General features: G+C 55.2%; 2 protein-coding genes across 3 annotated transcripts in view; one reads left to right on the top strand and one right to left on the bottom strand.

The window, feature by feature from the left end:
* Positions 1-3,500: 3,500 nt before the first annotated feature.
* LRRC75B (leucine rich repeat containing 75B) lies at positions 3,501-24,048 on the bottom strand. The gene is made up of 4 exons (XM_087768752.1): positions 23,745-24,048; positions 18,890-19,018; positions 15,557-15,669; positions 3,501-4,695 (listed from the first exon to the last, which is right to left on the bottom strand). Exons 1-4 carry the CDS (start codon positions 24,000-24,002, stop codon positions 4,173-4,175), a joined length of 1,023 nt encoding a protein of 340 aa, XP_087624878.1. The 5' UTR covers positions 24,003-24,048; the 3' UTR covers positions 3,501-4,172.
* Positions 5,430-24,208, top strand: part of GGT1 (gamma-glutamyltransferase 1) — a 61,335-nt gene continuing 42,556 nt past the window's right edge. Inside the window, exons 1-3 of one of the 2 annotated variants that reach the window (XM_087768742.1) lie at positions 5,430-5,449; positions 5,858-5,954; positions 21,572-21,636. The gene's annotated coding sequence lies outside the window, so the exon portion shown is untranslated. Of the gene's footprint in view, positions 5,450-5,857; positions 5,955-8,208; positions 8,269-21,571; positions 21,637-24,208 lie in introns of those variants that run through there. The other variant, XM_087768743.1, reaches the window with a different exon arrangement.

The raw sequence follows: 24,208 nt of genomic DNA, 5'->3' as shown, positions 1-24,208 counted from the left end.
TAGGCCAGCTATTGCATCTATTTCAAGAGCACTTATTTAATGCCAGTAAACTGCAAAACAGATTCTCTTGTCCATTGGTGATTGTCCCCAGCTGCTCGGCGCTGGGGCGGCTGGGCTTTCTGCCAGCTGCCCTGGAAGGCCGTTGTACCTGCTGGGCTGTGCGGCGACAGGGGTTCGCACCGAGACACGCTGTTGCCTCTGCCGAGCTGCAAAACAAACCTGATCTGGTGGGGGACAGAGTGATCTCTAAAGGCAAATGTTTAATCCTCTCTTGTTTGCTTTCTTAAGATGAAACAATTTATATTTTGGCACCTTTGTCAGCAGCTGTCCACTAAGGAGCCTGTCAGCCTGCCCCAAGCAGTGCGAACTCCTTTATCTTCCAAGCGCTTGTGATGAGGAAGGAGCTGTAAGTTGAAAAAAGAGCCCTGGCGGTGCAGAAGAGAGGGGCCTTGACAGGTCTTGAAGTGTGTGAAATAAAAATAGATCAGACAAGCCTGGGCTTCCAGCTGCTTTTTGCATCCTTACCTCAACAAAATGATTGCCAGTTACTGAGGCAGCACCACAGGAGCGAGGGAGGCTTGCGGTGGCCCCCGTGCTGAGCAGGTTGCTGCCTGGAGCATGCTAAGATGGTTACCCCGGGATCTGTGGTCGGAGGCTGAGGTAAAATAAAGGATGGCGGAGTGAGGAAGGCGTTGTTCACTGTCGTGGTTTAACCCCAGCCAGCAACAAAGCACCAAAATCCCCTGATTGAGGAGCATCACAAAGCTGGTCCCTCTGGGTATTAGCGAGGAGACCTGAATTAGCAGCTCACCCCTTTAATCCCCTTTGAGAGCCCTGGGATTTCTCATTCAGTGCAAGGAAAGGCTCACTTGGGCTGTGTCATCCTCTCTGGTTTGTGAACTGGCTTTTATGGAATAGCTTCCTCTGGATCTGGGGCATCTCATCTGCAGGGGGGCACTGGGGCACTCCAAGCCGAGGAGCTGGATGCACAGCGCCGTGCTCCCGCAGAGCCCTTCTCCTGCCAGTGCGGTCAGGAGCTGGCAGCGAGCAGCCGGGGTGCTGGGATCGTTTCTCCGCAGCTAAGTTGCAGCCTGTCGGAGTTCATCCAAGAAGCAGTGGCAGTTTCCTAGGCCAGGACCTCATAATTTGCATTTGCATGTATTTATTCACATCCAGTTCTCCATGGGGAGGTTTCTATGGCAAAGCAACCCAGTCCGTATGGAGGAACAAACACGGATCCCACAGCTGCTCAGCTGAACCAGTCTGTTTCAAGCCATGCTTTATCTCCAGCTCCTGGAGCTGCCAGCTGGCAGCCAGGCATCGCCAGTGATTAGCAGAGAATTCCCTTGCAAGGGGCTGAATGTCTCATCTCCAGCCTGCTGACGAGCAGAGCTCGGACCAAACCCCCAGCTTTCAGCAGGGCTGGAAAAGGCTGCACAGATCCTTGACTCTGCGGGGAAGGGCTGCAGCGGTGGCGGGCTGCGTGCTGGGGGTCTTGCCTCATTTTGGGGGGGTGCCACTGTTATGGAGAAGCTGTGAAGATGCCTTGATGAGACAGCGCTCAGAGCCAAAGGCCCAATGCTCAGCACCCCTGCTCCCTCGTTCTCGATACGCCACTGACTCACCAGGCGGCTCCAAGCCCTCATTTAAATGCTTCGTGCCCGAGTTTTCTTCTTGGCACAGAGTGCTGCTCTGCTTAGACTGTAAGAGTTTAAGCAGATCTTGCTGACATTTGAAACGCTTTTCGTTTTTGCTGAAAGGTATTTTGGAAGGAAAAGAAGAAAAAATTAATGTCACCTCTTCCACAGCAGGGGAAGGCAACAGATACCACGCGGAGAAGGGAAAAATGAGTCGTGAGAAGAGAGGCAGGCGGTGACCTCTGGAAGCAGCACAGCCCTTCCCCCAGAAATGGCCACTTCAACGGCTCTGTTTTGCCTTTTGCAAAACAATCTCATGCTCCCCAGATAGAGGTTTTGGCCACAGAAATTACTCCACTTCTCCAGATTCACTAGAAGGGCCAAAAAGTGGGTTTGGGCGACAACCGTGCAGGGGAGCACGTGCTCCCTTCCCACCTTGGGTTGTGCTGTGGCCTGGCTGCATTTGCACTCCCTGTTCCCGTCTTCGCGGCCAAACACCGTATTCTGGCTGTCGGGGGGCCTCTTCTCTTCTGCCTCCGCGCGGACGGGGCAGCTAGCACCTGGCCCCAGCCACGTTTGCTTTACCTTCTTCTATCTTCTGCTCTTTTTGGTCAGCAGGACAAAGACCTCGCAACACTTCTCTTTGCAATCTAACAACATGAAGGTTACGAGGTCCTGCTCCAGTGACCGGAGTGCGCGCAGGACTGGGTCCAGCATTGGCAGTGTTGGGTTGTGATACTCAGCACGATGTCTCTAAACCCAGCTTTCTTCCTCAGGGGACGGGGTTTATTTGGGGCTTTTGCCAGTTGATCAGAAACATGGATACCTTCCAGTGCCCTCATACTCTTGGTCCAAAGGGGATAAATCACTCGATAAAGATCACTGATTTGCTTCTTGCGATCTCTTGTAAAATCAGCAAGGAGCGTGAAAGGTGTATCTATTCCATGTGGATTTGTGTGGCTTAGTATAAGAGAGTCGCTTATATGTGTTGAGACCCCCAGAGAGAATCAGCAGAGGAAGGCAGAGTTACCATTGTTAATTTAGGAGGGCCAGGATTTAGATGGGGTTTTTAGTATGTCTGATTTCTTTAACTTTCAACTGTTTTGAAAATGTATCTGCTCTCTGAATTCCTGTGGGGCCAGATAATTGAGAGGACTTGACTTACCAGCTGAAGTCTGATCAGTTTATGTCTGTTGGCACCCCGCGATACGAAGGGCGGCAGCCCACCACAAATGAACATCCACGTTTCACTCTCCTGAGAGCCGCGACCCACTCTCACCAGCGTGAACGGTACCTGCTGATCCTCTCCCACTCTGCTCGGGCACCGCATGAGGACTCCCGGTCCACATTCTTGCAGTGTCTGGGCTGCTGGCTCGATTTGTGAACAACCCAGGTACGCAGACCCCGTAGGGCTTCACGCTCGCGTCCAAGAGAACTGTTTATTATGCTTACATAGAGCATGAGCAATGTGGAAAACACTAGAAATATTGCATCGGTGGTTTGGTTTTTGGACAGCATTGGAAATGGTGACGCAGCTGCTCACGTCATGTCGGTATTACGAGGTATGCAGTATGCCATGAGGAGCCAAGGCTTTGCGCTGTACTTTGGGAAGTGCCCACCTCTGGCACGTTCACTGCTCGCTCCTCTAGTGCCACAGTTACGTGCTTAGCTGTCTGCTTTTCCTCAGTTTCACTTGGAACTTGTAATTTCAGCAAGAAAAGCACAGTTTTTGAAACCAATCCTGCTAACGCACGATCCCGTCCCCCCTCCCGGCCCTCCCCCCTCCTCCCATCCCATCCCAACTCCCCCCATCCCCCATGCTCCCACCAACACACACCTCCTTCCCCTCCCTCTCACCCCGGTCACACAGCAAATATCCTGATGCTGCAGTTCCAAGCCATGTGTCCGCCCCAGCCTATGCAATCCAATGGTCTCTGACCAAGTCCCTTTGTTCAGATGATAATACAAAACACACAATAGGAAAAAAACAAAACAAAAGGAGCCAGACACAAGAGGGAGACACACTGCCGGGCTCCAGCTCTGGCCCCTGAGCCCTTCAGCTAAGCTCCACAGCAGCTAGGCTCTTGGGGCACCTCCTTTCACACTCAAGGCTGCAGGTCCCAAGGTTTCCAAGGTGCATAGGAAAAGGAAGAAAGGACGTAAACTACAAGCCTGTTTCTGTTTTAGGTTCCCCCCATCCCTTTCCCTCAACCCAATGGCTGCTGGAGGATATTCTTGACTCCGACAGGTCTTTTCCCGTCTTCCAGTGAGACCCTGCCTGGGGACCAGGTTCACTGTAAGTCTCCGGTTCCTCTCTGGAACGTGGGCGATGGGTTTGGCAGCGAGGGGAGGGAGCGGAGCATGTTGTGGGGGGACGACAGGCTTTTGTCTCACAGCAAGGTGGGGGGGAGATGTCAGGGAAGGCGAGAGAAAGGAGCCAAAGGAAGCCGGTAAAGCTGGCCCTCTGCTTGATGTTTGTACTCAAGACTTCTCCTTGGGGCGGCTCCAGTGTGCCAGTGCCAGCCTGTTGTCCAGTCACCTCTCGCAGCCCTGCTGAGAGCGAGCACGTGGCGGGGTGCTTCCTGCTGCTTCGTCCTCTGGCTGGCTGCCCTCGTGCCCGCTGGCCATCTCTGAGTCGCAGTCGAGCGCCTCGTAGATGGTAGGCAGCGTGGTCTGCTGGCTGAGGCGCTTGCGCAGCCCCACGAGCAACGGCTGCGGCATGGAGGAGACGTCCACGTTGTTGCCGAGATCAACCCAGGCCAGGCAAGGGAACTTGTTCATGTCCTTCATGGTGTCAGTCAGCTCCCTCATGGTCGCCCGCGTCAGCCGGTTGCCATTGAGGGAAAGGTGCGTGAGCTTGGGTAGCGCCCACAGGAAGGGCAGCAGCAGGCGCACCATGTCATCGTTCAGCTCGGTGAAGCTCAGGTCCACAGAAGTGAGGTGGTCCCCGTTATTCTGCAGGTAGTAGGCCATGCGGTGGACGTCCCGCATGGTCAGGGGGATCCCTGACAAATCCATGGAGTCCTGGCTCACCTTCTTCTGCAGGCTGGTCTTCAGGCTAATGATGGAAAGGGGGGGAGAGAGAGATCATTAAGGCGACCACTCTCATCCGTCTCTCACCCAAGTGACAGGTCACTTGGGACAGGGGAGAACTCATTAAGAACATGGGTTAAGCAAAGGGTTAACGGAGCTCATTTGGGAAGCAAGCCCAGGGTTTGCACCATGCCTCTGGGCAGGCTGTGTCCTGGGGCTTTCCGGTATAGTCTCAGCACTTGCAGATAAACTTTGCCAGAACTGGCCAAACACAGGATGCTAAAGTGTCTTCCACTAGCACATTTCAAAGGGTTTGTCTGTATGTGCATGTGCAGATGCTCGTGCGTGGAAAGCGAAAATGACCAAGGCAAGCAAACTGTCCAAGTGCACTGGTTTGCACAGCGTGGGGGCTGTTGGTGTGCCCCCTCCCCAGGTGAATGCCAAGGTCTGCTGCAAACAGACTGCGCTGCAGGGCTGCTGCAGAGGACAGCAGTGTTAAAGGGCTGAGAAATGGGTATTTTATCAGGAAAACAATCTGCAGGCAAACTGCGCTCCAGGAGTGGATTTACTGCGTGTCCCTTTAAAAGCCTTCCCAAGCAGCACTTAGTCAGTAAGCAGCACCAGGGGCTGCCTATTTGGGTCTCTGTGGTCAGCAGATCATCTGGGATCTGCTGCAGCTGTGAGGAGGCGGGGAGGGCATAAGGGTGCTAAAAGAAAGCTGGGGAGATGGTTTCAGCCATTTCTTTTGCTGTCTGCCTGGCAAGCGGAGTGAGGAGGAGGTAGGCAAGCTGTGCAGCAGGCAAGGCTGTGCTACGGGGCTGCTGGGTATGCAAAGGGAGTGGGATGTGGAGTTTTGTGATGGGCTGTGGGTTTGTGTGAGCGCTGTGAGAAGTGGGAGCTGTGGGGCTACAGGAGCTGGTGGGGATGTATTGCAAGATTGAGCAGATATGCGTGTTGGTGTAACGTATGAGAACCTAATCCCTTAGCATAAATGGTATTAGTCTTGCTGTCCTTTCAGACACATCTAGCTTGAAGGATATGGGAGCCCTAGTAGGACCCCCACTAGAGTCATTAATCATGTGCTCAGTGGGTCTAGAAGTGCCTTGCTGAGCTTGGGGGGAGCGGGGGGGGTTAAGAATTAACCACCAGTTTGAAGGTCCCCACTCTTCCTATCTGGCTCTCTGTAGCGTCCTGCACACCCGTGGCACAGCCAGTCCCCGAGAGCAATGGGGACGTGCAATTTCCGTGGAGGAGGCTGCAGCACCGCAGGAGCTCCCGCGGCAGGTGAGAACGTCCCTACGAGCCTTAGTGTTGCCAGGCCCTTCTGCGGCTGCGGAGAGGACGTGGCGCTGCCTCTGTAGCTTTGCTTTACCTATGCAGTTCATGGCATCCTGGAAACTGCGGTCCTTAATAATCCGCTATGAGCATGTGATAATACAAGTGAATAAATGCGCATCGGTGCAGGCGACAGCCCTGTATGGACACATTCAACACTGGCAAACCTGTAGCTGCGTTTCCTTGTAGGAGCGTGAGGTCAAAAGACCTTGTGGCCTGCCCTGTCGGTTCTCAAGCCCACAAATTCCTGCTCTGGGTCTAGCAGCGCTTTGTTCAGGCTACTTCTGCGTGTCCTTGTGCTTCCTCTGGGAATGCACCGTGCAAGGCTGAGGTGGTATCTGCAAGCATGCATTTGAGCTACGGAGCTCCCACGGTAGAGAGGTAATAACAGCATGGAATAACTTATATGCAGACCTAAAGGTTTAAAAGAGCCTTAGGTATTACTTACTAAATGTTTACATTACATGACCCAGACCACTCCTCAGTGGATCGCTAGAGGGGCAAGGGGAGCAGTGCTTGTCTGTACTGATGTACTGGTGAATTATAACTGGTCTGAAAGCACACAAGTGAGTTCTCCAAAGGGCCTTCGCTTGAAGATTCTCCCCAGGATCGGGGCCCCAGAGACAGGGCTGCAAAGAATTAATCAACCACATTGCTCGTAGCAGCAGTGCAGTTCTTAGCTGCAGCAATAGCAGCAGGAGTTGTGAACTGTGCGTGCTGCGGTCCGGATGGCGCTGGGCTGGCCTCCCTGTTCCTGCCAGCCCAAGGGATGGCGCTGGGCTGGCCTCCCTGTTCCTGCCAGTCCAAGGGATGGCGCTGGGCTGGCCTCCCTGTTCCTGCCAGTCCAAGGGATGCTTGACACCAGCCCAGGCTGCCTGGGAGCTGTATTTCTTCAGCTCTCCTGGAAAAACAATGTGTGCTTTTTTTTTTTTTTTTTCTGTATAGTTTGTCACCAACCACTGGCGGTGGTGTAGCGCAATCTACCACAAAAGAGGGCTCGACTTCTACAAAATCTGTCAGGGACTGGCCTCAAAGCTGGGAGAGTCTCGGGTCTCCCCTGGCACAACGTTATCCCTTCAGCTGTGCTAGATGTTTTATCTGGGTGTTTTATATGGAGTACTTGTTCTAGCAGAGCCAAGCATCAAATGCACAGTGGAGGTGTGCATTCATATTGGTCAGGTTAAGCAGAGGGAAATGAATCTTGAGGGTAAACCTGACTGCATGGGGGAAATGGTGCCCGAAATCCAGCAGGGGCTGGTACAAGAGGTGAGGCAGAAGCCTTCTCTGGCCTCTGTTGGCTTAGGGTAAGACTTTGTTGGGGGTGTGGGGGAATACAGGATAAACAAGCCTAGAAACAAGCCTGCAATTACTTCAGTGCCTGTTTCGTACGAATGCAGCCTGTGGCGCCAGGAAATCCTCCTCCCAGTGCTGGCATCCCGTGGGAGGTCAGGGGGGCGGAAAGGAGACGTACACATAGGGACCCCCTGGCCCCAAGCCTCACCCGCGGCTGCGCGAAGCCTCCTCTAACCTTCCCGTTGTAAAGCGACAAGGAGCAAGCCCCAGGGCTCCCAGCCTGGGGTGGGAACCAGGCTGGAGTGGGGACCACTGGAGGGCACGTCTGAGCCAGCACCGCTCCCTCCGCCGCGCCTCAGCACCCAGGTGCCGGTGCTGGGCTGCGTCCGCAGCAGCACCCTTCTTAACGGGGGCAGGTCTGAATGGCTCCCGGGGTCCCTTCTGGGTGAGCCGGCCCTGCGCGCAGACAGTGATAAGTGAGGGGACGTGTCCGAAGGAGAAGAGCGATGTGCCTGTCTGCCTCTGCCCGGTCAGCCTCCCCTCCCGTCGGCTGCTAGGCAGGGACTGCAGTAATCAGTCACGGGTCGTGCTCTGACCAGAGCAGGTACCTTCTGCTGCTCTCCCCAGCAACAAGCCAATACCCCAAGGAGGCTTAATCAAGCAGACAAATTATCTTCCCGTAATTGATTCTCCAGACTGGACTGCTCCTGGCTGAATGTGCTTAAACCCTCCTGCCTCCTGTCCTGTGCCAGGGCCCTCCCTCCTTCCTTTGCTGGCTTGTTTTTCTTTCCTTTCCTCTGTTTTTGCTGTTTCCTTTTGCCCTCATTGCTGTACCTGCCAGGGTGACTCTGGGCCTCCTGTGTTTAAGTTGTTCTCTTGCCCGTACAAACGCCTCTGGTAGGGATGTGTCTGTAGAAGCCTCGCGCTGCTGGAGGCAGCCCCTCGCTGCAGCCAGGCCCTCGGCTCCCTGGTAAGTGCCGAAGCAGGAGACCCGAGCCCCAGGCGTGCTTTGAACCCCGGCAGCTCTCCTCCTTGCCTCCTCGCTGTTCCCGTGCAGCTAAATACCGTCTCTGGGGCAGGGTGCAGGAGAGCTGACCGCTTCTTCTCTTCTGTCGCTTCAGAGGTAAATATATCTGCTGTCAGAAAAGGGACGGGGGATGTGGGGAGCTGCTTTCCTCTGAATTATCTGACACTTGGTGTTTTCCTGGAGCTCTGCTAAGCTCTGTTTCTCTTGGGGCGGGGGGGTGGGCATGGTACGCAGGACCCCGAGCTCTCAGACACTTGGGCAGCAGCTGAGAAAATGCCAGGTTTATTTCCAGGGAAACGGGTCATCTATTGCCCCCTAATTTCTGCAAGTAAAAGAGACTTAAAGATCGCTTCAGCTGCAGAAGCTTTTTTTTCTTTGTGCGAGACAAACAGCTACTTAGCAACATGGCTCTTGATGCCCATGGGACTTGTGGGCAGAGGGCTGCAAAGCACTGGAGGCTGGATTAACCTAACGCTACCGCAACTGGTGCTGTGTGCGGATTTATAATTGTGGGGATCTGCATTTAACAAGGCTCTGGACCCTGGATGCAGGGAAGCAGACTGTGCTTGTGTTATCTGCAGCAAGCTTAGAGAGGAAACAACCCCCACTCCCTCAGACGCTGGAGAAATGGCTGCAAGTGAGAAATCCCGCAAAACACGGGGCAAGGAGCAAGGGCGATGCGCAGCCCGTCCCCTACCGCCTGCCTGGAGCCAGACGCAGCACCCAGTGAGGAACGGTGCCCGCCTGCCCATGTATAAGGGACCGGCGCCCCGCTCGCAAGCCTAGCCCAGCCCTCCTGGGGAACGACAGCTCCTCTAGGCACGTCTCCTTGTTTCTCATGTGAAACAAGTGGCTCCTTGCGTCGTTTCCAACTCCCCGCTTGGGGTCTGGCCTTCCCCCGCTTATCCCTTCCCTAGGTGCCGACTCTGCTCTTCAGCGGGTGTTAGCCAGCAGCCCCCGGGCCGCACCGCGAGACCCACCCAGGGTCGGTCCAGGCAGCGCAGGGGTCCGAGGGGCCTGCAGCTGTCGGAAGAAGGATATCTGTATCTCTGTCAGAAATGTGGGCCAGGAAAGGGATGAAACCATCTTGTGCCAAGGGAGGGCTTTTTTTTCTGGGATAAAAATCTTCTCCCCACATGAGGCTCAGTCACTGTTCCTGCCTCCTGGGAACTCAGCTAACGTAAGCAAATTCAGAGCTGTCTTGAGATGGAACAATTGGGAGAGCTGAAATTAATTGCTAGTGGTTTGTCTCCAGGACCTGTCCCAAGGGACCTAACCTTGAGGCCCTCCTCCAGGTCCTTCTTTGAGCTGAGGGCTCAGCACGTTGGCTTGGTTTGTTTTTCTTATTAGCGCTGAATCCCTTCACCTTCTTGCTCATCAGCTAAATTCTTTGGTGGCTGCAGGGGAGGGGTGTAATGGCTCCCGATTGTTGCTCTGGTGGGGCTTGCAGCAGCCGCAGCGGTACTTGCCCTCGGTAGCTTTGTGGGTTTGGAGGAGCTTGTTCAGCCCAAGAATGTCCCGGTTCCTGCAGTCCCAGCCTCATTTCCCTGTCTCCACGCCATGGAGAGAGGCTGGGAGGAGATGGTAAGAGTCAGATAGGATTTCAATAACGAAGGATGCCCACTAGTCCCTGCCTGTCTCTCTGGGGAATTACCAGCTTTCTCCCCCTCCCTCCTCTTATTTATACATTTAATTTGCCTCCAAATGTAAAATTTTCCTGATGCCAGAGACTGCCATCACTGTGCATCCCCTCCTTCATTAACAGGCACTGCCAGTAGTGGCTAATTAGCCATGAGTCAGGTATCCCTTGGCTGCTCTTCCTTGCGTAGAACCTCGGGACAGGCATGTCTGGATGGCTTCTGCTCTTTGAGCAGTGATTTAGGGGGTGGACTCTGGGCTTTTTAATCGCCTCTTAGCATAATCTGCTTGCTCCGCTTCCCCAAGGCACAGGGTGCTGCTGTGCAGGGCTGCCTTTACCTGCCTCTAGTGAGACACGAAAAAGGGCAGAGAAGGCTGGCAAGCACTGACCTAGATGAACCCAGCCCGAGCCGTTCTGAGGCTGGGCCCAGGAGATCCCTCTGGTCTGCGGCAGGGCAGTGCCAGGCTGCTGGATGACCCCTTCCACCACCTCCGACGGCCCTTGCAGATGCACCTGCCCCGATGCTGCTGGGAACCCTGGCCACGGGTAGCGTTCGGCGCTCTGCCCTGTAAAGGGAGGGGAGGGCACAGCTCCTGCTGCTCTCCACGATTTATTCACCAGCCCGTGTCTGTCCAGCTGATACCCCGTGAGCAGCAGCTTCTTGAAAACACTGTGTGGGGCAGCTCCTGTTCTTCTGTACGGCTATTGCCGTGTGGCTTCAGTTAACTGACTGGTGTGCTCCGTCTCCGAAGCAGGAACGCTGGTGCCTATTTACCCTGTTGCGTAAGGGTGACATGAAGCTCTAGTTAGCATTCACCTCGTGCCATGTGAAGGCTAGGATCTAAACTGCCAGAGCTGTCATCTGCAGCCCTGAGTGATGTTTTCAAGGGGGGAAAAAAAAAAAAGATCCAAAGCCCTTTAGAGCTGTTTCCTTGCAGTCTTCTAGACACAAGTGCTTTCATTGCATTTTAAAAGTACATCTAATGCCGCAGTGTCTCAGCAATGCACATCAATACCTGAGAAACGGAGCCATGAGCCCAGAAGGGATACTCTGTTCTCCACCCAGCCTTGGATTAGCTGAGATGTTGCCAAATGAAATTCACTCAGGTGAGCAAAGTAAAACCGTGGTGAGACTTGTGAAAAGGAAAGCCTAGATGCATGCAGTTTGGGAGTTAACTCCACGCACACAGCTGCCTTTGCTCTTCCACAACCAGTCACCGTGGAAAATCTGGATTTTTTTTTTTTTTTTCTGTGCCAGGAACACCCTGCTTGTACCGATCACTCTGTGTTTACTGCCTGCGCGTTTTGTGGATTCAGGTTTGATCCTCTGCGCTCAAGAAAGGAAGCAGTTACGCTGAAGTAGCCAGCTCTGGGGTCGATGCAAGTGGGAGATACATAAGGTTCCCTGACGTGGCTTTGCCAAGACAGCTCAGCTGTCATCCACAGCTTCTTGACTGCAGAACTAGGCTGTGATTTGGCTCTCCAGACAAACGCTGCCTTCACCTGGTACCCTTCTCCCTCTCCACTCTGACCTGCAGTCTGGTGCGGCTTTGCCCTCCCAAAGTAATACGCTCCCTGGATTCAGGGATGCAGATGGTGGCACTTGCACGAGAACATGGAGTTCTCCTGCAATGCTGAATTAAGGAATCCTCAAGACTTCTGAAAACAAGAGTTAATAACATCCAAAAATTCTGCATCTGTCAAAATACCACAGAATTGGTGCTGATTGCCTAAAAAGCCTATGTCTGCTGAGAGGAGCATTTCTTAATCCATTACTCTTTACACTATAAACGTCAATTTAATGAGAAAGCGAAGCTGGAGTTATACAACACTGCAGGATGTATTCTGCTTGCTATGTGTGTGTGATCTATACACCTGTAAGATGGTGCTGAAGCGGAATTCCCGTTAGGATATAAGGGACTGACAATTGTGCAGTGAAGCCATGCTGGTCCCTGCTGTGGAAATCTTATCCTCCAGCTTTTGAGTTTTTAATTTTAAAGCCCCCGGTAAATCCCCCAAGAGCTCGACTTTGCTGCCTGGGTCGGCAGCCAGCCCAAGCAGGGTCAGCCGCAAGGCGAGGTGCAGGCTGCGGACCTGAGACAGGATTTTGTGGGAAAGGAGAATTGAACCTTTTGCTTCCAGTGTGGCAAACCTGTCCGAGTATCACCTGGGCAGCTGGAATAGCCTCTTTGGGTGGCTGCACAGCTGACACCGCTAACCCTTCACTGTACAAGGCAGACAGCCGCTGTCAGGAGCCCACTAGCGTGGATGCAGAGGGAAAACTGCCTCCCAGCATTGCCTCTGACAGTTTAATCAAGCAGAGAAACCAGGGACAGCCTGGGCTGGGTCTCTGCTCTGTGCTTCAGCTGCTGTTGCACTGAGTCCACTGTGCTGTCCTAAGCTTTCTCCTTCTACGTTTCTGCATGGACTCTGCTGCTGGCCTGGGGCATTCAGCTGCTAACAGCGTGTGGCCTGACTTCTCTCCCAGGCTCGGGGCCAGGTGCCATGTGCAGTCCCTCCTGCCGGCAGCTCTTCAGAGGGACGGCTGAGCAGGATGAAGAGCAGCCCACCGTGTCCTGTGCAAGGCACACGGCACCTTTGCCGCAGCCATAGCCCTGGCTGAATACATCGGTGCTTAAGGTGGTAGTGGAAGCATGTGGGACCTCTGGCATTAGTGGGGAGCAGGTTTGCGGTCAAGGAGCTCTAGAGGAACGTAGCTGTGTGTATCTGGAGGCTCTCGCGTTTGACGCTTTCCTGACTTAGTCTATTTGTGAATATTTTGTACCTGGTCGGGCTCTATAGCATGAATAGCATAAGGCTACTCCTGCCTGGTGGAGGTATGATTGGTTCTTAATTGGGTTTACGGTTCCAGATGTCCTGGCATTGCTGTGTATCAGAACAGGAGTGCTTGAAGTGTAGCTTATCCTTCCTGCTTTATGAGTTCATGGGTGGCTCAGGTTTGTACTTGCTGGATGTTTCGGGTCCCACTGAGAGCAGATGGGGCCCTAACTACAGTTAGCTTGCTTCTGACCCACGGGTTTGCTGTTTGGCGGTGGGGAGGAGCGCCTGATGCGTGATCCGGCTCCAAGACTGCAGGTCCTTTCCATCTCCCATACCACAACCCCGTAACAGCCCCAACGTAATTAAAACCTGGCAGATGCCCTAAGCTCTCTGTGTGGCTGGGCTTGTTAATTATCTCCTGGACCCATCTGACAGGCTGCCAGAAAGCAGCAATCGCATTTCAGGAGAGAACAAGGGGGTCCTGCATCAGCTCCGGGAAAGCCAGAAGCCAAAGCCCAGGAGACTGCAAAAGCGAGAGGAGAATTCAGTTCCTGAATGTGGTCTCCACGCACCGATTCCTCCCTGCTGGTCCCCACTAGATTTTAGAAGTGCCTTCAAAGCATTGCTTCTACACCCATGCTTTTTATGGGACCTTGAAGGCAGGAAGGGTGCAAGCCAAGGGCACGGGTTCAGAGACAGAGATTATAGTAAAATACTCCCACTAGCAGACGGAGGGAAGTGGAGAATTCGGATCAGGTGAAAACAGCCCGGCTGGACAAAATTAGGCCCCGATATCTCCAAATGAAGCAGCTATTTCTTTCCTTCCCGTTACTGGCAACATCCACTTTCTTGCAGCGGCCTCGGATGCCAACTCTGCAGGCACCTTTTGCCGCAAACTGCAAACCAGTTCCTCTCCAGTCTTAAAAGAGGAAGCTCTGCTGTTTAATATTTAATCAAAATTTTGCGCCTTATGTAACGCCCTGCAGCTGGGCCTGGCTGCCAGGCAGGGCCACCCATTTCAGACCGGCATTTCCCTCCAGCGCGCACCGCCCTGCTGGCCTCTCCCTGTCGTGCTCAGGGATGCTCTGTACCTGGCCAGTGCTTTGGGCCTGACCCCTCCGTGTGGGCTCTGGGCTCCAGACCTGCTCCCTGTGTCGTTAGTAAGTGATGAGTTTGCAGCAGGCAGTCCTCTGCTCTCCCCGGGCTGTGCAGACTCCAGTTTGACTCTCCAAGGGGAGAAGAGGTTTGTTCTGCCTGCAAAGAGGAGTGTGGGGGCAGAGGGCTGAGCTGGGGAGCGGCCGGGAGGGACTTCTCACTTGGAAAACCAGAATGAGACTGGGTTTCAGTAAAAGGGAGCTTGGAAAGGCGTGGAGACAGCCGCTCTCTCTACAGCTCTCCCTGTCTCCAGCACTTCTTATCTTTAAGCTCTCTTCTCTCTCGTGGGAGGGGACGGGGATGGGGTCAGACCTGCTCTCTGCATCCTGCACCTCCAGTGCTCTGCGGGATCCCATAGGGAAAATGGCATCTAACCGAGCGGGTCTGGAAAAGGACTTGCTCAGCTCTGGCCCCTCGGTCTCGTGCTGTGCTGTGGTTCCCACCTGCAGACCGGCACCAACTGCGCTGCCCTGCGGGGTGCTGGGGATGAGAGCACTGAAAGTTGCAGAGGGCTCAATTCAGTGGTAGAGCGGGGCTACAGGTATGGGAGGCAGATGGCCTGGAAATCACGGTATTAGGGATTTTGTTCCTTAAGATGCACTGGGGATCTGCCTCGGAGTAACGAAAGGTACGATGGAAATGTCAATTCCCATGGGGGGTTTTAAGATGCTGGCATGTGCATCAGGGACTCTGGAAGTCTCAGGAAAGCCCAAGGCCATGCTTGGAGTGCTGCCAGTTTTGCATTTCTTTTTACCCAATCCTGCATTAATTCCTGTGAAGCTAATGGGGCTGGCATAGCTCCTCTTTTCTTAGTCACTTCTCTGTCTTTTCTTCAGCACTGGTGATCTGTGTCACAGGAACAGGCTTTGCTTGAAGAAAATGAGGAGAGAAGGGGTGGATTTAAAAGAAGTAGGGATTGCTCTTTATCTGGTTAGAAAAGCCAGGCAGTGTCAAGGAGAGAACGAGCGTGGGTGTCTGAATATGTCTGTAGTAGTGGGAAGCAGCTGCCATCCGGTAGCTGCCTGTGGCCAACGCGCCTCGAGTCGGGCTCCCTGTGCCTGAGGCTCTGCATCACCTCTGGTCCCTCTCCCGGCGGAGAAGGGGGAGGCAAGTAAAGATGGTCACCTCTCTCTGCAGGAACCGTGCTGGGGTGGCTGGCAATGGGGCGATCAGCTTGCGGTAGTGCCTCTTCATGGGAGACCTTCCCCGCAGGCAGGGCAGTTATACTGGGATAGACAAGGACAAAGTGGGATGCAGAGCTGGGGCCGGCTCAGCTTGGCACGTGGGTGTGTGTAGCTGCAAGGCTGCCGGCTTTAGCCACGCTCCTAGGGCCAAACACCCTGCGAGCCCTGCTGGGAGGGCTGTCTGCGCTGTGCAATCACCGTTTCAGTGCACTTGGGAAAGGCTGAGGAACTGTAAGACTACAGAAAAAAGAGTAAATAGCAAACCAGACTGGGGAGAAGGGTGTTGGCACTGACCCTGCGCCGTTTGGCTGTTTTCTACGAGACTGAGCAGAGGCTGCCGTGCAGGTTTTCAGCCCTGCCTTTCTCCGCGAAGGGCGGTAGCGCAGACTGGGACGGTGCCTGGCTGCAGCGCCGTTTCTCCTGGCAGATCCCCCTCCGTGCCCATCCGCGCTGGCCCCGCTGGGCTGCTTACCACATTTGGGACTTCCTCCGGGGCATGCCGTGCCGGTGCCATTTCGAGTGGGGAGTTAGGTGGTAAATCAGCTGCCTGCAGATCCTGTCCGAGGATTTCCAGGGGTCGTATTCCTGAAAGCAAAGGGACAGCTTAGCCTCTGCGTGCACCACAGCAAACGGGAGGCAAGAGGGAGGACAGAGGAAGATGGAAAAGGACCAGAGGTGGTAGTGGAGCAGGGGAACGTATATAGGGGAGGACATGAAGAGGAAAAGAGGATGAAAGAGGGATGGTGAGAAGGCCTGAGATGCCTCTGTGCCACATGCCATCTCCTCCTGGGATGGAGGAGGAGCAGCAGGAGCCCCACACCGCCAGGAAGGGCCCCAGCCCCACCAGCATGGCCCTGCCCGGAGCGGGGCTACGATTTCACCCCCTACCAAGGGGCAAGTGGAGCTCAGGAGAGGGGGCTACCTTCTAGAGCTGCGGCAGGGGTCCTGCTCTAGGCCAGGCAACACCCAGGAAGGCAGGGGTGGCTGACAGCGCAAGAAGGGCTCTGTGCAGGGACCCCCTATGCCCTTTTCTTCAAAAGATCTCCGCTTTCAAAAAAGCCCAATGTGGCAACATCGTGGGCGTCTCAGCTCCTCGCTGCTGTATGCTCAGCAGCACCTGTCCCCAGCTGGGCAGACAAGCTGCCAGCTCGTTGTGTTACAGGACTATCCTGAATTTCTATCAGTTGCCTTGTCACCGCGCCTCCCAAACTCTAACTGCAAACTGTCTTTGGACCAACCATCTGTCCCCCTCACGCGGGAAGTTCAGCAGTCAGCACCCTTGCCCCATCCCCCAGGTGCTCCTTGCTGGGAGAGATGTGCCCTGGGACATCCCTGTTCCTCCTGCAGCAGCACCCTGCCTCTGTTCCCTCCCGTGCTCCAGCGGGGAGATGCCGGGACAGGGAACCAGCAAGTTCCCCATACTCCATCTGACTTCCTTGCAGACCATTCTGCTCCTGGAGGTCTGAGTTTGGGAGCTTCCCAGTGCCGGCAGTTCCCTCCAGCCCCTGCAGTAACTCATCAGGAAAAGATGGCGCCAAGATGGTTGCTGCTTTCCTGGGTTTATTTTTGCACGCGTTCTCTGTCGCCATGACTTTGAACAGCACCTCTCTTCCCCTGGGGAAGCAGAGTGGCAAATGGCAGCTGCTGAAGGCTGGGATTTCTGCCGCCTCTATCATATTTTCCAAATGCCGACAGACACCTGCATTCCTGTTCCTCAGCCCTCCAGCTGTGGTGCAACGTGTGCATTTAGGGATTTGATAGGTAAACATAGAGTAAAGCTGTCAGGGAATATGCTAATTTATTCTTTATTGCAAGCAGTTAAAGTGCTGCACTGTGGGCCAACAGCTGCACTGTGACTTTCCCAAGCAGTCACTGAATCAGCCGAACTCCCTGGGGATGCACTGCCAGCATGTGCCCTCCTGCTGTGCCAAGTGGAGAGGGATCCCGGCCTCAATGCTCAGCCGAACACCCCGATCCCTGTCCCAGCTCCCCCAGGAGCCCCCCAAGGACCGGCCCGTGCCCTCGGGTTAGGTGCCTTGTTCTGGACTACCACGGTGCTGGCAAGGCTGCAGCTGGCACCCTGCTGTCACCTACAACAGCAAACCTGTCCAAGTGGGTGCACGTGCACACCAGGCTTCAGCGCAGGAGCTGGTACAATGGTCTGCAACTGGTTGTTGGCTCACAACTGAGAATTACCCTCCTGTTCCTTCCCATGTCCTCACTGATTTAATTTCCACTGACAAACTGGGAATTGCGCTCGGCCTGCTTGCCTGTAATGCAGTTACGCCCACCAGATGCTCAGCCGGGGCGGAGAGGGGACGTGGGCTGCCGATGTTTGTGCTGTGTAGGGTGCTGAGTCTCTCCAACCCCTTAATTAAACTCCTGCTGGCTTTGAAGGGCAGCTCAGGCACTCAATGTCTTCCTTAGGAATGGGGAAAATCTTATGTACATAATGGTACGTGCGTTGGCGCAGAGAAGCATGTGCATCTATAAGACGTGAAAATAGCGGGGGGGTATATGCAGGTATATAAAAATTGTAGTGTGTTATCTGCTAGGCAGCTGGGTACTGGAGTAGGGTAAGGTCCCCCCGTGCTGCCTCCCCTGAAGGGCGCTGCACAGCAGGAGGCTGGAGGTGGTCTGGTGGAGCCGCTGGGGAGGAGGTCAAGGGAAGCGTGGTGAAGGGGCACTACTGCTGCAGCCCACCCTCTTCCTTTTCAGGTGCTTATATCATCTGCACAAAAATTGCACTTGAAAACAAGATCTTTTTTTTTTTTTTGAGGCTGCATTGCAGCCCAATGGTGATGATTAAACTTTGGCTAAATGTAGTTGGACTATTGAGACCTGACTGGTTAATCGTTATCGGAGAGCCTCAGGAGATGGCAGAACAAGGTTAGAAATGCCACTAATCTACACCAGGCATTCAATGTATTCCCTAGGGCGCCGCTGTTTGCTCTGAGCTGTGTGTACGTAACATCCCCTTTTGAATACAGAAATTCACTCTATTGCTCTCTTTATAAAGCCAACACGCCGCTTGCCAAGCCTGATAAGCAAATGGACGTGTTGCAAACCCGAGTGTTTGTGGTGGCAAAGGGTAACAGAGGTAGATGCTGGTGTTGCAGTGGGACTGTGGTATCCGTGATGTTCGTCTGCACTCAGCCTTGCCTTTCCTTGTCCCTGCTCTCCGCTTTCTCTGAAGGAAAGCGCCGGAGCAGTGCAGGGATGCTGTGCACCTAACACATTTGCTTCTTGAACCCTGAGTTGCAATATGTTCCTACAGCACCATTCTTTTCTCGGCGATCTGGGAGGTTATAGGGGGGATGTAATGCTGGGTTAGGGTAGCTGCATACGGCAAAGGGCCTGGGAAGGGAGAGGTTCTTGTCCTCCTCCTGCAGAGGCAGCGGCCTGGGCGGAGGTGCAGGGATCTCCGTTCCCCTCTGCAGCCCCGTGAGCCCCTGGTAAGCTAGCTGCTCTGAACCTCTGGGGCATTCCAGTGAATACGGCACCGCCATCTGCCCCATATATTTTTATCTGGCCTGTACCCTGTAATCAAGTTTATTATTGGCACAAAAAGTAAATTCCTGATTTCTGTGTGCATAACTGCCCCCTCTTTCAGTTCCACTCGTGCTCTGAGGCAGTTCTAACTGATTTCTATGGAAATATGCACAACAATCTCTCTGCTCCCACCCCAAGGGCATCTGCTGGCTGGTTGGGAAGGATGGCGGAGCACCGCCCAGCACCTGCCACCCCATTAGGGCGCTCTGCGTCTCTGTCGCAAAGCATCCACCGAGCTGAGGGAAGGGTTCACCTTTTTGGGACACTGCAGGTCTCTAGCGAGGCTCATCAGCAAGTCATGGGAGATGGGATCCACCAAGTTGAGGAAAGTCGCGTTTTTGTAGAGCACTTCATTGAGAAATGTTCCTTCCAGTCCCAGGTCCTGCAAGAAAAACACGGTCAGTCAGACACGTGGGCTCCCTTGGAGCTGTAACCATGGCGTTTTTGAAAACAGAAAGTAAATCCCATGAGGTGCCATGGTTGCTCGATACAGGAAACTATCCGACAAAGGCGAAGCAGCTGTGCCTGACCGGGCATTACTGCGACGGGGGACGCGGACAGCCAGAGAGCTGGGTGCGACGCAGCGCTGAGCTGCTCAGCCCAGGGGCTGACCGCCTCGCTTCCCCTTACCCCAGGCAGGCGGGAGCGGTGTCGTTTCCAGGCTGGCTGGAGCCCAGAGAGAATTCGCTCCACAGAAACTTACCGTTTTGTCAGCTTCTATGTGTGAATCTGCTGAAGGAGCCGAGCAGGAAGGCTGGCTCTAAACCTGCTTCTCCCACCCCAGCTTTTCTGGAAGAATCAAACCTTTCTCGGGTATTGAGACACGCCATATGCCCTGGTGGCGGCCGGCTGACTGAAAGTCCTGCCCAGCAGTACGGGTTTAGCTGTGCTTTGAATCTCTCGGGAAGCGCTAAGCACTGCCGGCACTGTCTTTTGGGTGCAACGGTAAATGTATAGGTAGCTGTATGCAAAAGTCATGGGGAGTCCTCTTCCCATCTTCCACAGTGCGAGCTAGGGGCATATCTGTGGTCTGTGCGACTTACCTGATGGACCAGGGTACGGGGCACCTTTGGACGTGCTGGAAGAAACCTCAGCGTCCTTGGGAACGACAAGCCTCCCCAGGGGCCAGATGGGTGATACTGCAAAGAACTAAGCTCTTTCTTGCTAAGAGGAAAGCTAAGATCTGATATACAACACAGTTACGACAATCAGAAGGTGCCACAGAGCTGGGGGGGGGGGGGGGGGAAGGCATCTGGGAAAGAGAGATCACATACTCCCATGAAAATACCCCAAGGGCAGAAAAAAATACCCCAGGAGCAGAAATGTAGAACAAAAAAGCTCCCTGACAGGGATAGTGCTGGGTTTGATTCCGTTGAGAAGGAGGGCTCAGCTGAGGGAGGAAACAAGTCCTATGCCCGTTCTGTATGCTGCTGCCAGCAGAAATGAATAAGCAAATGGGTGCCCCATATGTTCGCGCTGCTCCACTGAATGTGTACGTCAGGCACCACCCAGTGAAAGATGCACCGAGAGCTCAGAAAAAGAGAGAGAAAAAAAGCTGGGTGTACACACATACATCACCTGGCAGAGGTGTGGGGTCTTAACCCTAAGCAGCAACCAAAGGCAGTGCTGCATCCACTCTCTCCTGCTGTGGGTACGCTTGGAGCGAGCAGAGAGCACGCCACCAAAGAGACCCTGGCTGCAGATCTGGTGGGGAAAGGGAGAGCAAATCAAATGCTTTCTAGCCCCATCACTGCGCGCCCAGACGATACCCCTAAGCAACCGGGGAAGCTGAGCAGTGGATCGGTCCTGAAGGACGGCCAGCCCCAGGCACAGCTGGCCGGGAGCCGGGAGCGTACCAGGGCACTGTGCCAAGGGCTCCCTTAACCGCAAGGCTTCAGGGAAGCGGAGCCTCCTACGCCAGGCGTAACGGGCACGGATGAAGAAAGCTGCCGAGAGGATGGCATGGCTGGGCATGCAGCAGTGGATGGCAGAGCAGTAATTAAACTCCCCCAATTGGAGCTATAGCATTAAGATGAATCTGCGTTCCCATTATAAATCCTGCCTGCGAGGGTTTTATAAATAATATTGCTGTAAATATTCGCTTCGCGTTGACAGTCTGTAAATTCTTAGCCCAGGGGCATTTTCTGGTTCATCTTGCTTGTTTCCTTCTCTCTCTCTCTTTTCTTGGAAAAAATTTGTACCGCCTAAAGGGTAGCTGCAGACAGCAGAATATTGTAAGCCTTGCCAGTTCAGTTGACTTAGTGCTGCTATCTTAAAAATGACATTTGGCCGTTGTCTCAGCACAGGGAAATCAGATTGTACCAGGCTTTTTGCTGGTGTAAATCTAATGTCTCCCCTGGCTTCAGCTGCGCGATGCCCGCTTAGCCCAGCAGGAAAGCTGGTCTGTCTTTTGCAGGTGGGTGTTTCTGAGACTGGTAAGATGATGTGCAATGGAGCTAGGCGTTCCGGCACAATGCAAGTGTACCTAAGTGTACCCCTATATTGTGCAGTTGTTCTCTGTGCAGTCTTCTGAAATGCCAGGATCTTGCATATCTGTCAGTGGATCTGCTTCTGGCTGGCTTGCTTGCTTTACTTTATTACACCCTCCTGACACCCTAGGAGCAGTCCACAGCCCTTTGGGGTCTGCAGAGCACAGACCAAAACCACTGGCAGACACAATGGCATCCTGCGGGGCACATCTGCAGGCTGGACGAGGCCTGGGCCTGCTGGGAGCGGCAGGAGGCACGCGCCGGGAGCCCGCGTCCTCCGGGCTGGCTGAGCGCGCCCGCTCGTTCGGGGAGGCTGCGATTCTGGTCTCGCTATTGCTGTGCCTTCTCTGGGGTGTGCGCGCCCTGGCCCACGGCACAGTGACGAGGTATGGCGTTAAATAGCCTCGCTGTCCACTAGAGTGAACAAGGTGTCTCTCTTTTTACAGGCAACAAACAGAGCCTCACCTGGGACACGTTAACCTGTGACTCCTGAGAGCGCGTTACTGTCAAGGTAAGGCAGTCTGCGTGAGGAAGGACGTGCTGGGGACCAAGCTACAGGCTGCATCTAGTTGAGGACTGAGGGAAATTTGTAAATGAGAAAAAAGGCTGACCACAGTGCTCTTTGAAGCTGACACTGGACGCGCGAGGAGGACTGGTTCTGATTACGTGACCCCAGCCTGGCCGACGGTTGTGTTTGGTCACTGAAGGGTGCAGTTTGCGTTAGCGGTGCAATCCTCTGAGCGCCCAACGAACTGGAGGCTTTGGGGTGGTGTTGGATGGGTTCCAGTCTCGCTTGGCGGAGGAAGGCTGTGTAGTGGCTCCGGGATGCACGTCCCACTGCTCTGTCGTGAGCAGATGGACAGAGGGTCGCTGTTTTGACACGGACAGGCAGAGATGGGGACCAGGAATAACAAGGGAACTGAAGGGCAGCGGACAAAATGCGAGTGTACAGGACATGGTGATTCCTGAGCAGAGGCGGGGAAGGCAACTGTTTAACTGATCCTGAAAGGAGCTGGCAGGCTGCACGGAAAGGAGGGCTTAGAAGCCACCCTCCATTCCAGATGGCCCTGAGACTTCGCATTCAAACCCTGGCTGTTCACAGATGGACCTTCTGGAGATCTCCAAGGTCTAGGGGGGATTTCGGTGCTTCAGCCTCAAGGAGAGGTGCTGAGCACTATCAAAAATGACATTCGCTAGTTCTGGCCTCTGGCATACCCTGCAAAAGTCTGTTCATGTTACATCGCCACGTTCATGAAGTGAGTTGGTGCCTCTTTTTCTTCACAAGCTTCTTGTAATAGTGCCTTTCCAAAACTGGCTTTGAAATCTTATTCAACCCTTGTCTGCCATACCGGTGCACGTACGCAGGCTGTCTGCTGAGGGCTTATCTATGTGCGTGGCAAGAAGGGTGTCTGTGGTGTGGGTAACAATCCCCATGTGAACGCTAAGGCGGTGGACAGGGAAAATAGAGATGCAATTTTTGGTCCTGTAAATTCTTACTCATGAGCATGCAACTTGCTGGTAGCCCAGGGCATTGACCGCCACTGTTGGGTGTGTTATAAAGCCCAGGACGTTCAGAGCGGAGACAGGGCTGTGGCGGCAGCTCCCTGCAGCTGGTAGCATGGCTGTACAAGCACCCCAGCAAGCCAGTCCCCGCCCCAGCGTACTCGCACCCAAAGGTTACTTGCCACTACGGCGAGAAACTCGGTATGTCCCCAAATGAAGTTGGTCATTATCTAATGAAGCAACCTGATAAGCTAAGGACTGATGGTGGTTTACGTCCAAATCAGAGGGGCAATTTGTTCCCTGTGCTACCGATTGCAGGGCTGCATGCAGTTTGGGGGAGCTGAGTTTGCCTGGGAAGTGATGGTAGCACTGAGCGATGGAGGAGATGGCTCTGTTCCAGCAGCAGGGCTCTGTCCTCAGCATCAGTTAGGCACCACGCTGTCTGCACACTGGCTTTTCTGTTCCCGAACGGCGGCAGACAGGAACAAGCTCCCACTGATACACTGACCCCTTTACCTCCCCTCTCAGCCTGGGCTGTCCCAGCAGTCCTCTCCAAAACCATTTTGGGTGCTCCCAAAGACAGATCTTGGCCAGCCCGTCCGGGCGGGCGTACTCAGATGCGATGGCAGTGGGACGGCAGTGGCTTTTCTCAGGGGTGGCATCGATCCCGAGCTCACCCAAGGGGTGGCACGGAGGCTGTGGACGGGGACAGCTGAGGCTTGGGCCCCCTCGTCCTGCGTGCAGCACAGCCCGGCTCCCCCCCGGCCCCCGGCAGCCGGGCCAGGCGCCCCTCGCCCGGGCGGGGCAGGGGGACGGGGGGAGGTGGCAGGGGGACAGGGCGGGTGTCGCCTCCCCGCAGCCGCCGCCGCCTGCCGCGGCGGGGACCGAGCGCGGCGGCTCCCGCACCGGCAGCACAAAGAGCCCCCCCGCCCCGGGGGGCTGCGACCCCCGGCGCCCAGGATGGGGGCTTGTGAGCCCCGGCGGCCCGCCCCGCACCGCCGGGGGGCTGCAGACCCCGGCCCGGCCGGCACAGCCCTCCGCTGCCCGCACCGCCCTGCCCTGCCCGCACCGCCCCGGCGGTGGCGGCCCCGGGCCCGGCTCGCCCGCAGCACTGACCTTCCTCAGCAGCCTGAGGATGTGCACGGCGTGCTCCCGCTTGTGCTCCCGGATGGTGGCCTGGATCTCCCGCAGCCACCCCACCCGCCGCACGTAGGGCGCCGGCGAGGCTTTCCGCAGCACCCCGGGCAGCTTCTGCGGGTGGAGGAGCAGGGAGGAGAGGTGGAAGTCCCCCCGGCCGCCCTCCAGCCGGCCGGCGCAGGGCTCCTCGGGGCTCTCCTCCTCCAGGCTGCTCTGCCGGCTCATCCGGGAGCCCATGGCCGCGCTGCCGCCGCGCTCCGGACCGGGCGGGCGCCGGGCTCGGGGCCGGGGAGGCGCCGGCGGAGGCGGGGGTGCGGGCGGCCCCGCCCCGGCTCCCCCGCGGCGGGCGGCTGCCGGGGAGCGGAGCGGAGCGGGGCGGCCCGGGGGGGTCGAACCGCGGGGGCGCTGCCCGGCGGCTGGGCCGCCCCCGCTCCCCGCCCGGC

The sequence above is a fragment of the Nipponia nippon genome, unplaced genomic scaffold, assembly GCF_047370975.1.
Source record: "Nipponia nippon isolate SJK-2023a ecotype South Korea unplaced genomic scaffold, ASM4737097v1 scaffold_30, whole genome shotgun sequence".
In the NCBI taxonomy this organism is placed as follows: Eukaryota; Metazoa; Chordata; class Aves; order Pelecaniformes; family Threskiornithidae; genus Nipponia; species Nipponia nippon.
This window is presented reverse-complemented; position numbering and strand designations above follow the sequence as displayed.